General features: G+C 33.0%; 1 protein-coding gene across 9 annotated transcripts in view; it reads left to right on the top strand.

The window, feature by feature from the left end:
- The window catches only part of PDS5B (PDS5 cohesin associated factor B), a 173,471-nt gene that overhangs the window by 79,645 nt on the left and 79,160 nt on the right, over positions 1–14,666 (top strand). For all 9 annotated transcript variants that reach the window (XR_014071060.1, XM_081549214.1, XM_081549212.1 and 6 more), the window contains exons 11-14: positions 2,608–2,753; positions 4,776–4,927; positions 6,152–6,265; positions 12,509–12,590. Coding sequence is in view for 8 of the 9 variants with exons in the window: in XM_081549214.1 (XP_081405340.1) it covers positions 2,608–2,753; positions 4,776–4,927; positions 6,152–6,265; positions 12,509–12,590 (494 nt within the window). In the remaining variant the exon portion in view is untranslated. The remainder of the gene's footprint in view (positions 1–2,607; positions 2,754–4,775; positions 4,928–6,151; positions 6,266–12,508; positions 12,591–14,666) is intronic.

Below are 14,666 nucleotides of genomic sequence, written 5' to 3'. Positions count from 1 at the left end.
TGTTGACTTTGAATACATTATGAGATTTCAGTGGTCTTTAATATTTTGAAAACTTATGTGAGAGTCATTAATTTATAAACTAACCATGCTTAATGGAGATAACTTTTCTGAAATCTGTAAATTCATAAGGTATTTCACTTTTTATAGTAATGTGAATATTATGTAACTGACTGCCACTCTTAAGTTTTTTAAAATTATGAAATAGTTCAGAAAATATAGAAGAATATAGCAGCCACTGTCTTCCTCAGAAATGTTAGCATTTTGCTGTATTAGTTTAGGAGATTAAAAGAGGAAAAGAAAATTCATTGTAGATACAGTTGAAACGCTTTTCACAAGGGTTTCTTTTTCCTACTTAGGATAACTTCTCTATTAAATTTAGTCTACAACCTGTTCATGTTTTTCTATCCATGTTACATATGTGCCTATCTATAAATTATATGTAGCATTCTTAAAGTGATTTAAAAATTTTATTGAAAATATATATAGAATTTGACATAGTTGAAATTATTCCTATGATTTTATTTTGTGTTTTCTATTTTACACACCTATTCTTTGCTTCTCTTATTTTTATTTTTCCTCTCATCTGCTCAGTGTATTTTCTTCTCATTTTTCCATTTTTATCCCCATGGGCCTGGAAGTTACATTCTCCTTCATGCTTTCACTGCATAATTGACTAATTAAGTCTAAAGTTAATCAGAACACTAGCTTCTTTCTGAGCAATCAAGGACCCTTGAATACTTTAACCCTAAGCAGTCTCTTCCCCAACTCTCATATTATTGCTTATTATTATTGGGTTGGCCTTCAGGTTTTTAACTTAAAAATAAAAGACACACATTTTATTTTTACCAAAAACTTTATTAAACTTCATATTCACTGTTTCGTTTCCTTACCTTCTACAATTTTTCAGGCAACTTCATAATTTCATCTTCTCAAAACGTTTTTATCTTTTTGAGCAAAGAACTGTTTCAGGTGCCTTTTATAGTCTTCCACAGAATTGAAATTTTTTTCTATTAGGAGAACATTGTAAAGACTGAAATAAATGGAAAACTGAAGGTGCAGTGTCTGGTGAATACTGTGAGGAATCAGAACTTCCCAGCCAGTCTGTAACAGTTTTTGCCTGGTCATCAAGGAAACATGCACTCTTGCATTATCCTGATGGAAGATTATGTTTTCTGGTGACTGATTCCAGATGCTTGTTGTTGAGTGCTGCTTTCAGTTGGTCTAATTGGGACCAGTACTTGTTGGAATTAATTATTTGGTTTTTTGGAAGGAGCTTATGATAAAGGACTCCCTTCCAATTCCACCTTATACACAGTATCACCTTTGGATGAAGACTGGCCTTTGATGTCTTGTTCCATGATTTCTTCTGTTCTGCACTATTGAACAGTATCCACTTTTCATTGCCTATCACACATACTGTCTTTCTCACTGTTTGAAATAGTTCCCTTTGGTAGAGAATGCTCAAGGTGGAGGAGCTTAGGACCTGGGCATTGGTTTTATGAACTTTTACATTATATTTGTTAACTGTTCATTTATTGAGTATTAAATCCATTCACAATCATAAGCACTGTTTGTTGTTTATAGACACGGCTATATATGTTACTCCAGATCCGAACAACGAAATTGTATCTTAGTAGTCTTCTAAATTAAAAAGCTGAATAATCATTTATGTTCACTTGTGCTGAAAGTGAAAATGAAGTCGCTCAGTCGTGTCTGATTCTTTGCGATCCCATGGACTATAGCCTGCCAGGCTCCTCCATCCATGGGATTTTCCAGGCAAGAGTACTGGAGTGGATTGCCATATCCTTCTCCAGGGGATCTTTCCGACCCAGAGGTTGAACCCGGGTCTCCCACATTGCAGGCAGACTCTTTACCATCTGAGCCACCAGGGAATTTATTCACTTGTGGTACCTCTTCTTTAAACCTAATATATCATTACTGAAGATTGTTCATTTTTCTTTCAGTTTTCTCAGTGCCAGATCTGAACTCCCATGTTTTTTGCTTTAATATTCTCCTCCAGTCTCTCATAATTGTTTAATGTTTCATTTCTTCAGTCATCCTTTTGGTCTTTTAGTTCAGTTAAGTGGAATTGTCTTATGCTCTTTCCTGTAATCCTATTTCTTCGCTACGATTATTTTAATTGAATCTTTCAGTAACCTCAGTAAGGGTTTGCCTGGTTAAGGGAGATAGAAACTTGAATTCTCTAGTCTTTTCTCAACAGAACCACTTGACTTGAATATTTTAACCATTAAAAAAAAAACAAAGTGAAATATTTAACATTGATATACTTCTTGATTCATTTATGTGGCTTGTTGAATTAATGAGCCTAGGAACTCCTAAGTCATCCACACCGCCCCACAGATGCGGAGGGGATTTACTACTCAGTTGCATGTAAACTATTGTAGTTTGTCTGAAGGACTGACCTTCCTTCCTTCTTCCTTCTCTTTCTTCCTTTCTGTCTCTCCTGCTACTAATATTTTTGAAACATTAAACTTTCTACTTAGGTTTTGTTTTTGTTGTGTTTTACTTTCAAAGGTTTTATGTGATCTTTTAAGACATTTTAATTGTCAAAGTTCCATTTTAATCAAATAAAATTTTCTCTTTCAGAGTATCTTAAAGTGAGGTCACATGACCCTGAGGAAGCTATTAGGCATGATGTTATTGTGTCTATAGTTACAGCTGCTAAAAAAGATATTCTTCTGGTCAATGATCACTTACTTAATTTTGTGAGAGAGAGAACATTAGACAAACGGGTAAGTAGGAATAATAATTACTAGTAGGTTTGTATTTTGAATATTCGAAATTTTAATAGAGTTTCACTTGCAAATATTGAGATTTAAGTGAAATTAGCTCTTTTTTGGGGGGGCATTTTAATGTCTAAAATAATGTAATTTGATTCATATTATTTGTTCTCATCCTCAAAATGGGACAGGTCTAAGTGGTTGATTAGTCAGATATTTAACCTGTATACGAATCTTAATAAGTGACTTTGTAAAGACCTCTGACACAAATTCTCTTTTTCCTTTCATACGGGTATCAATTCATAGTCCTTTAGCTGATTGTATTATAATTTCTATGGAAGAGAAAATAAAAGATGGTCTCAACATGGCAAAGCTAACCCAAGCAGAGCAGCGTGCTTCTCGCCTATCTTTCGTGACCCCAAACGTTCCTCCTTGAGCACCAAAGAGCTCCACTCATTAGTTAGTGGCTTCCGAACAGGGGACTGTGTCTTGTTATGTTTGTGTTCCTTGTTGCCTGGGATGTATTTGGTGCTTAGTGTTTCAGTGAATACTCATTCTCCTCTCCTCCCCATTGCCTTTCCTTCACGGCATGGATTTTATAGACTTAGACTTAAGAGTAATTTTGGTGAAAGGTGAAAATCTTTGATGTATTTAGGGGTTAATTAGCAAAGAAAGCAGGAGGCTTCTTGGTAGCTATGAATAACTTTAACCAGGCAAATACTTTACAACATTTTGACAGTCGCCTACAGGGTTGATTGTTCTCTCTTCATTTAACTCTCTCTTTGATCATGCTGGTTGTGGGTGGAGAATAGATGGACAGGAGTTGCATGGTTTTCTTGTGAAATCTGTAGGTATTCAGAGCAACTTATTTTAACTGATAAGTTTAGACTTGTCTTTATTGAATATATCAGTAGGGTACTAAACAATGAAAAGGCCAAAAGTTATAAAGGAAGAAAAAGAGATTTGCATCATGCTAGGGTGACAGCCTTCTGAGTGTTGTTTAAGTAATCTTTTTCATGGTCAGAGTTTGTGTGTGGTTGGGATCATGCTTCACATGTGTTTGATCATCGTGTTGTGTTCATTGTAGGACTGCTTGGGTCATTCTGTATATATTGAATACCAAAAAGTTGTTAAATGTATTTACATTATTGGCAGTATTAGAATATGCTCTATATCTTTAAATTTTCCCTAAAACAGCAGTTTCAGGAACTAGAGGTAAGATAGGGAATTGGATATACAGTTTTTGCAAATGTATTTAATTTTGTGTAAAGCTTTTGAAGTCTTTTATTTCAGTGTATATGCAATGGATGGATGAAATAAGGACTATTCTTTACTGTAATTAAAAGAGAAACCAAAAGAAAAATGTTGCTATGACTGCAAAGGAAAAATGAAAATCTTTGCAGATTCGTGAAGTTCTAAATATTACTAACATCCTACTGATTATAGTGCTGTAAAATTTAAGGTTAACCTCATAGCGAGATAATTAATGTTAGATATATAGCAGATATGTACTCGTTTAAAAAAATAGTTGAATACGTTATTCTGACACCTGAATGTCTTTCCCAGGTATACAAAATGAACCACTAACATGTCTTTACATTCAGCATCTGATAAAGCCACTATTCTGTGTACCTTTACAAGTATGTTTAATATAGACCATAATATGGAAAAATTCTATAAGGAATAGCGCACACTTTATGCATTTAACTGTCTTTGCCTTTTAAAAGTTGGTAGCATGTTTTCCCTCACTAATTCTAAGTGACATTAAGTAGATTGTGGTTGAAATTTGTTTTTAGAGGATGGTAAGGGTCTAAGATATCAAAGCATTAAAATTATATATTAATAGGTGTCTCTGCTTGATGTAGTAAATATTAAAATGATAGTTGTATTTTTTCATAGTTATTACAAATTAATGTCTAGTAAGTGAGGTATGATTAAAATATATTGTTTAAAGTAAAAAAAAGGGGTAACTAGACTTGAGGAATTAATATAAGGCATTTTTGAATTATAAAAAAAAAATGTTTTTATTTTAAGTGGAGAGTACGCAAGGAAGCCATGATGGGACTTGCCCAGATTTATAAGAAATATGCTTTACAATCAGCAGCTGGGAAAGATGCTGCAAAACAGATTTCATGGATCAAAGACAAATTGCTCCATATATATTATCAAAATAGTATTGATGATAGGTAAGTTAAAGAGACCATAAGTAAAATGTTTGGTGCTTTTTGGTATTATATAACTGTTGTTGAGCTGTTGTTTTAGGCAAACTATTTTCTTTATAAGTTTAAACTCCCGCTTCGTTTTTTACTGCAAGTTAAAAATTTTGAGTGACTCGTTGCCTTCCCACCAAAGCCATAAATGAAGTAGTGATGTACATATAACTTTAGGAATGGATACATCCTTTATGGTCATTTTCATATACTGTATTTTAACCAAGTAATATTTGAAAGTAGAAATGTATGCAATTATAATTTAAATTTTGTTTCATAGGTAATTGTATTATAAGGATTCACACTGATTTTTTTTTTCAAATAAAAGTCAAATATACAACCTTTTGTATTTAGGCATTTTAAATAAAAACAGTTCCTACTTAAGGCTAAAAAAAATTTATAAATTTATATATAAAAACACATCTGAATATAATCTTTGTGTTTTTCTATTCCAGTATATAAGATTAGATCTTGTATGGAATCTACCCATTCTATAGTTAGTAGACTTGTAAATCCTGCTTGCAGTATGCATTGATTTAATAGATTTTTAGTGGAGTCCAAATGATCTTACCTATAACGATCAAAATAAGAAAATTAAGAACCAGTAGGACATCTTAACAATTTTAAGAGGTGTAGGAAGTAGAAACTGAGTATCTTAGATTGATACTATCTAAGAAATTTCACAGTTACTATTTTAAAAAAATTGACATTTTTAGGCTTTTTGAGCATGTGACATTAATGCCCAGAGATTTGCATTTTGACTTGGTAGCTCTCCTTTCCCCTGTTCTTTTTGTTCTTTTATCTAGGTCGTTTTTCATTATGATCACTGGGGAAACTCAGAAGACAAATATTTTTTTGTTAGTTTTTAACTTAGATTAGAATTTGTCACTTGGAGAGTTCTAGTGTAGTTTTTTTAACCCTTTATTATTTAGCTAATGAAACTGAGCCCCTAGTACATAACTTGCCCAAGGTCATGCATCTTTGCTAGGTATAGGAGTTTTTCTTGTATATCCAGCTAACATTTTTTTTGTGGGTTGGGGGAGGCTCTTCTTGTTAAAGAAATCTTTGATTTGTAAATCTCATCTCCACTCAGAAAGAAGAAGCTCTCTTATATGTATTTTTATATGTTTTGGAAATTTATATACATATGTAACACATATATTTAAAGAAATTAATGTAGTACTTTATGTTTTTTCATAGATTGCTTGTTGAACGGATCTTTGCTCAGTACATGGTCCCCCACAATTTGGAAACAACAGAACGCATGAAATGCTTGTATTATTTGTATGCCACACTGGATTTAAATGCAGTGAAGTATGTTTCAAATGTCAAACTCTGTTCTTTCCATCTTTTGCAGTATACTGGATTTCATGGAATCAAAAATAACTATTTTTAATGTCAACAATTTATGTAACGTACATTGTTTAAATGGTCAGACACAATAAAATACTTGGATATTTTTTCAGGAAGTACTGCTACTAACATGAGATTAACAAGGATTTTTGTAACTAATTAAAAAACAGCTGATTGATTGGGTAGCTTTTAGGATTTAGTTTTTTCTGTTGTCTCAAGAAATATTGATGTATTTTTTGTCTTTTGCTTATATTCCTTAAGGCATTAGAAGGGTCCATATTGTGACAGCAGTACTTTATTATTTTTACCTGATACTGATTTGAGTTATAGTGTAAGGCAGTAGGATACATATTTTTATGCTGCACAGTCTCAACATGGTGTTATAGTCTGGCATAAAGGTAAGCAAAAATATATTTTTATCACCATGTTTCATTCAAAAAGTGCTTTTGAAAGCCTTTGTAAGGAATTGGCACTTTGTACATGAAAGAGGAATTGCTAAATGAATTGTACTGAGGTGTAGGAAATTGAGGCCTGGAGATTGATATGCTCTAGGTTTCAGAAAGTGTAGATCCTTAGTAGTCTAGTAAATGGGTAACTTAACCCCCAGCTAATGGGGTTTACATATGAAGAAATTAGAAGTCTAGGGAGCTGTACCTAATTTTCATTCCTGTCACAGCTTAATGGGATTTTTCACTTCATTTCCCCCATGGAAATTGTTATATGTCTGTTTATATCTTTCACAGAAATGTTGAGAAAAAGATTGTAGAAGGGAAAATGTACATTTCTTAATATTGACTGTATTTTAGGCCCAGGAATGTGTGTTAACTGTGGCTGCTTTCCTGCTACAATTGGCAGAGTTGAGTAGTTTCGACAGGGACCTGATGACCCACAAAGCTTGTGAAATTTACCATCTGGCCTTTTACAGAAAAAAACTTGGCAACTCTAAGCATAAGTGATATTTTTCTGTTTTCCATGTGATAAACTGAATCCCACAGAGATCAGTTAACTTACATAAAATTACACAAGTAGTAAGAGACAAGGCCAGGATTTGAATTCACTTCTACCTGGTTCTAAAACTCATTCTTTTTCCACTGCATATAGTAAAATATGTTTCCACTGTATTTAATTGATTATAAAACATTAAATTTTCATATGCTAACATCTCTGAAATTGGAATGCATCCTTTTCTTCATGGTGCAGTTGATGGCCTCTTAGCATAGATGAAATATGATATATATATATCCCTTTTGAACTATTTTAAGTCACAACCAGTGTAGCTGCCTTGACTCAGTTCAGCTGTCATTCGTAAGTAGTAATGAATTAAAGACACTTTTAAGCAAAAAGTGAGAGTTCACCACTCATAGATCCTACTTGAAAAAATTACTAAAGAATAAAAAAGGAAACTAAATCCAGAAGGAAGGAATAGGATAGTTTCTTAAACGAGTGTCGGGATCTGTATTAAAAAGTAGATTAGCATCTAGGCTGACATTGAATCAACCTACACCAATGCAACAATTTGTGAGCTCTTGCGAGTCCCTGGGATACCCTTCTCCTACCCTGTGGGGGGTCACACTGTCAGATAACAACATGTTAAGGTGGCAGGTAGTGTTCTGATGTTCTTTCGTCATGTAAGAGGGAGGACAGGTATGACATGTTGATTAATTAGACCAACTGTACATATTAAAAATTTGAGTCACCCCTAAAAGAATTTGAGTGTATAACTTCCAAACCCATAGGAGCAAACAACTAATGAAAACTTTAATACCAGAAATGGAAAAGAAAATTTAAAAATTTGTGAATAGAATACATAAAACATAAATGGCAGTTTCAGAACTAAAATAATATACTGAAAATATATTTTGAGATATACTGAAAAATAATTTCATGGAAAAGCTGAAAGTAAGTTCCAATCTGTGCATCAACTGATTTCTACAAAAATGGTTGGTGAGTGCATGAATACTTATCTCTTTTAAGTTAAAATAAGTAAAGTGTGTGTGTATGTATTTATGTGTGTGTGTGTGTGTGTGTATAACATTTTTGAAATTATTTTTTAAATCAACTTTTTGTAAAGCTTCTCTATACGTTCTATACACTAAAACATTTGTCAGGTATGTGCACAATATATCTTAGAGCTTATAGTTATGTTTTTACAATGCTTATGGTGTCCTAGAACATATAAAAGTTTTAATTTTAATATAACCAAATATATGAGTCTTTTTCTGTTTTGCCTGTGCTCTCTCTACATTTGAAAAATCCTTTTCTATGCTGAGGTTAATTTGTTGTTTTATATTTTTGAATAAAATTTTAAAGATTTGCTTTTCAGATTGAGATCTTTATTCTTCCTGTAATTTATTTTTATGCATGATGTGAAATAAGAATCTTATATTATTTTCTACATGGATATTCAAGTCCATTATTCCCTCTAATGACTTCCCTGTAATACTCACTCTCAAGTTTCTATACAACTATGTTATCCATTTGTAAGTTCTCCATTCATTCAGTATGTCCCTTTGTCTATTACTTCCTATTAACCAACTTTTTTGAATTAACTGACCAACTATACACCTAATGGTTCTTAACATTTTATTACTTATTCTTTACATTTTGTCTGTGGTTATTTTCTCCAGAAGTCTTACATTTACTGTCATGAAGTATTTCATGCACCCGAAGAAATCATGAGTTTTGAAGCATAGTAATAACTGTCTATGAATCTACCACCCACCCTCTTTCATCCTCCTTCCTCTCAGAGGAAACCACTAACCTTAATTTTGTGTTTCTCATTTCCTTTTAAAGAATGGTTTTATTATCCGTATGTATGTATCCTTTAATTATATATTTTTTGTTTTTGATCATTTTTGAACTTTATAAAAATGGAATGATTGTGGGTATAGTCTTCTGTGATTTTTTTTTTTCACACCATTCTATTATGTTCCTAAACTTTATCCACTCTCTCTACATAGCTTGTGGGTCATTCATTTTCACTGAGGTGTTGAATTACTTTGTCATTATTCCAGTTTTATTCCATCATCTTGACATTGCAGATCTGAGTGCGTGGAAAGAATGGACATTTGTGTTGTTTCCATTTTTTAATAATGCAAATAATGCTACTGTGAACATTTTCCAATTTAGTAAACATGCAGGAGTTTCTCTGAGGTATAGTTGTGAATGGTTCTCAAATTTGACTACATATTGGAATCATTTGGAAAGGTTTAAAAAACACTGACACATGAATCTCATCCTCAGTTTGTCATTTAATTTGTCTAGCTTGTAGTATGCGTGTTGGGGGTTTTAGAAAAGTGTTTCTGGGGATTCTAATGGGCAGACAAGGTTTAGGATCACTGGAGTTACAGCTATGAGTGGAACTGCTGAGGATGCACGTTTCCAGCATTATAAACTAGTCAAATCATTTTCCAATATGATTATACTAATTTATACTCTTGCCAGTGGTTTCTAAGTTTCTCCATCCTCTGTCAGGCATTTTATTTTTTGTGAATCTTTTGGGTATGAGATTTTGTCTCGTCCTGAATACTAATAATCTTGATGTTTTACTTAATATTTCTGATTTCACCACAGTGCTCACTACTCTGTATTATAACACCTGCCCTATTTCATTCATTTGTATTACCATTCTAGCCCAGAAAGTCATTTGAATTTGTGACCTCTAATTAGTTTGAATGGTATTTAAAATAGCTGCTTACCAAGCAGGTTCCTGCTAAGAATTTGTTTGGTAATGAATTTTATTTATTGAAACAGCTATATATTTTATTCTATGACAGTGTTCTTTTGAGGAAGACAAAGTACCTTCTATATTTTAGACTTTTTGATGTGTACCCGCTTTTGGGTAAGTCACTAATTTAATCTTGATGATTGGAGAGGAGAATTGAGGCAGCTTGAGTATCTCTGATCATGGTGTATATTTCCACCTCCCCCAAGTTTCCCAGAGCAGCTGTTAGTGATGAGAGTAAGTGGTAGTATCAGGTGTTCTGGTGTGATCTCCTTCATTGATCAGGCTCTCATCTAGACAGTTCTGTACTGCCAAGTCTGAGGGGTAGTTTGCCAACTGAGAGCAGAGGAGTGGAGGAGAGGTTCTCGTCATCGTTTGACAGGCTGCTGTGGCTCAATGGCAGTTCTTTTTCTTTGAAATGACACAAACATGTAGTGCGTTGGTGCAAATGAGGAGAAGCCCGCATGAGGGGACTAGTTGTCTACTTAAAATGTCACTTAATCAAAAAAAAAAAAAAAAGTCAGTTTTTTTGTGAGGTCATACCTTACAAAGGTAAGAGTATCCAGGCTCTAGTCAGATTTTTCACTTTTATTTAGTGACAGAGCTGGAATTCAGACTAATATTGAATGAATGGATATTTGTCTTCCTAGTATAGTAATACTGCTTCCACTAGTACAATTTTTTTTTCCTTAAGTGCTGTTTAGAAAGGTAAAACACAAGGACACATTGTCTTTGCTGCTTAATATAATTTGATTAAAATGCTTGAGGGGGTGCCCCTCCTGATTGTTACAGTACAAATTCTTAGTATGTAATGGTCACTTTTTGACTTAAGCTGCAACGGTAATAGTTTATAATAAGCTTTAGAATTACGTAAGATTTCATCTTTAAAGTAATAAATAACTATAATAGGTAAAAGATAATTTCTTTTTTATTTTTCTGCTTTAAGTGAAAGCAAGTTTCAAAATCCAGGGCCTTTTGGAGTTACAAGTAGTGATAAAATGTGTAGCTAGGGAAAGAAATTCATTGACTTTGGGGTTCAGAAGTAATTTCACAGATGACTGCTCTGTTTCTTTGAAAATTATTGTTTTAATTATATAACTGCTACTTAGCTGTGAGACTTTTGCAGTCCTCTGGATAATGGTCATTTTTCTTTTAATGTTTGCATTCTTGAAATGTGCCTGTTAAACTTTAGGGAACTTTAGTACCTTGAAAACAGTTAAGTATAGGTATTTTAAGATGAAAATGCCCCAGTATGGTTGTTTTGCTAGTACCATTTATAAGGGACCTCTATAAAGGAATTTGTGTCCAAATTTCTGCTAATTTATCTCCTTTTTTAAAAAAATACAAAAGTACTTTTAAGACACTGTTGAGAAGGAAAATATTAAGCAAATGATTGCTTTGTCTATCAAAAGAAAATGGATATTTTTACATGGTTTTATATATGTCTGCATTAAATTATTGTCTTAGAGCAGTGCTTTGTATGTGTGATAATGGAGTTAATAGAAAGTATGTGCTCAATCGTGTCTGACTCTTTGCGACCCCATGGACTGTAGCCCACCAGGCTCCTCTGTTGATGGGATTTTCCAGGCAAGAATTCTGGAGTGGTTGCTACTTCCTTCTCCAGGTGATCTTCCCGACCTAGGGATGGAACTTGAGTCTCTTCCGTCTCCTGCATTGACAGGCAGATTCTTTACCACTAGTGCCACCTGGGAACCCCAATAGAAGTATAGATAATTGAAAACAATAATGAGAAGTAGTATTTGGTTTTGGAAAATTTCTTTTTAAAAATTTTAAATATAAGTGGTTCTGATATTCTGTAACTCAGCGTTTAAATAACATTATATATATTTTATATATAAATATAAATTTCTTATATAAATCTCTCTTTTAAATTTCTACCTGAGAACAGTAAAAGTGTTACGGGGACATCAAAATTTTTGCTGTGTAAGATGAATATTCATTTATATAACATAATTTATAAATAACTAATAAAGTATGTAATATATATTATGTAAAATTACAATATTTTTCTTTCAGGAAAAAGTATCCCTGTTATCTCAGAGCTCACTGTTTTCTGTTTGTCTTTTATTCCTTTTCATCCTACCTACTGCAAGATATTACTCCATTAAATATTGCTTTATTTCTCAAGTTTGCAATCACCTCAGTTAATTCTTATGCACTTGCCTGCAAATGTGTTCCAGTTAGTGACAAATTTTCTCTATTTCTATACAAAAGGAAAAACAATCACCACTGATCCCTTTCTTTTGATAATTCCCATCTCCCCAAATGTTATTATCTCTTCTATTTGACTCCTCTCTCTCTCCGTATATCATCAGTTGCTTAGCCCCTGTAACTTTTACCTCATCTTTGTCATCTCCTTTTGTAATCTGAACTGATAGAAAAAATTAATATAGTTGGAATATCCTGGAAGGATTTTTATCCCATTTTGTTATTTAAATTTATCTGTTTATGTTTTTCAGAGCATTGAATGAAATGTGGAAATGTCAAAATTTGCTACGACATCAAGTAAAGGATTTGCTCGACTTAATTAAGCAACCCAAAGTAAGTTATCACAATTTCTGCTATGTGTTGAACAGCTATTTATGGGTGGAACAATTCTGACTCGAGAACCTATGATCTCTAACTTAGAACACTGAAATTTTCAAGAAACTTACTACATAGAAAAACGTAAGTTCACTGTATCTGCCAAAGGTGATATCCAACAGGAAACAGAATGTGCTTCTGTGTACTCAGAATTAAGCCTTTTTTGGTAACTTGAAAAACAAAAAACAATAACTCAGTATTATTGAAAGCATATGAAACAGTAAAATTACACTTAATGTTGCTACACTGAAATGCTGCCATCATCTTTGTATAGTCTTGTGGTTATAGAAAGTGTTAAAATCATGTAATTACAGTTTAGTATTCTGATATTTTTACTTACAACTAATATTATGGTAGTTTTAATGTATTACCTGATCTTCATAATTATAGTTTAATGGTAGTTATTCATCCAATTGATGTTGTTTGAGGATGTTGTATGTAGGCCTGTAAAAGGTAAGTCATCTAAAAATCAGTGTGTCTGGTCATTTTAAATTGCATCCAGGGAAAACAGCACAGTGTTATTTTTGTTTCTTCTTCAGCACATAGTGGACTCCTTCACCCTTTCCCCACAACATACACCTTATGTTCATAGGACAGAGGTCAATAGACTGGAGTTGTTTCATCTAAGGGAGAAAATCTCCAGTTTTCCTAGGTGTAAATCTTACCATTTGCCCTAAAAATCAGTGAGCTAACAGTAGTTGTTTGAGTGGTTTATGGTGACCTCACTTTTTTCTTACCCTCTAAATCAGTAGTAATAGACATTTCTTGCCTTTTGTTTGCCTGACTGAAGCTTTACAACTGAGTAGTATTTTTGTTTTATAGGCTAACAGTTTTCTCTTTGTTTATGACTTGTTGAACATAATTTAACCTTCTGTGATTCCTGATTATATTGAACCTACTAGAGTTAAGTTTTTCCTTCTTAGACAATGACTTAAAATTATTTTAGTGATTCGCTATTTCAGTACTTCTGTGCGAAGGAGGGAAATTGGAAAATCTCGATTAAGTTAGTGTGTTTCAGCCAATAAGCATTTGTTTTAGTCAGTGTTATAATGCAGTGTTAAGAGTGTTTCAGGTAATAAGCTCTGGATAAAGTGCCCGTCTTTGTCACCTAGAGACATATTAATTTACTACCTCTAAAGTTGCAAACATACTATTTTAGAATGTGAGATGTTCTCATTTGCATGTGTATAAAATTATTCCTGATGGAAAGCGTTATTAAAGTCATAATAGCAGCCGAGTAGCATTTTAAGTGTATAGGTTGTGTGTTGAACAGTGTGATGTATGAGACTGTAATCAAGAATAGCTTTGTTGACTCTCACTGTCCCTTTAAAATTTATTTAGTGTGCGCTTCTTCTCTTTGCTTGTTCATAAAAACTTGGCAGGGTCTCATGATATTCCTGTTCAGTCTAGGAATAAAATACACTCTCACTTCAGTTACAGTGTTTTATTCCCTTCTACTTTATGGTATTTTCTTTTAAATTGTCTTAAAATAATTAACATTTTATCTAAATCAAAGAGAGAATTCTCATTCTTGTGTGGTGGGGTTGAAGAAGAAACAGAACGCAGGAGGATAGTGCTCTACAGTGGCATTGTAGTGAAAGGAAAATTAAGTCTATCACGTAATACTCACTTTATGTTGAGAATTCTGCTGATGTTATACAGTTAAAGTTAGAAAAAAGAAACAGCTATGTTTAATTTTTGTCTGTTTATAATTCTGCCTATTTTATCAGGAAGACTCTTAGATATTTAATACTTTTCTTTGACTTCTTCCTTATTCCTTCTGATTAAGATAATTTTTATTCTTTCTTAGCAATGTAGCCCTTCTACTTATTTCATTTAAGTGATTTGCTTGCTCATTGTCTCTCAAAGTGACTTGCAGTATTGTACTTTGTTGGTGATGTTTCCTTTCATTAAATAACACTAACCTGATGCTAGCATTCTTAGAAACATCATTCATACCCATGACTTTACAGAATATGTTACATGAAGCGCAATGTAATGAAGACATTCATTCACTGAAATATGACTACCCTG

Source organism: Giraffa tippelskirchi, chromosome 12 (assembly GCF_054371585.1).
Source record: "Giraffa tippelskirchi isolate mGirTip1 chromosome 12, T2T-mGirTip1v1.2.pri, whole genome shotgun sequence".
NCBI classification, from domain to species: Eukaryota; Metazoa; Chordata; class Mammalia; order Artiodactyla; family Giraffidae; genus Giraffa; species Giraffa tippelskirchi.
Note: the sequence above shows the minus strand (reverse complement) of the source record. Positions and strands in the feature narration are given on the sequence as shown.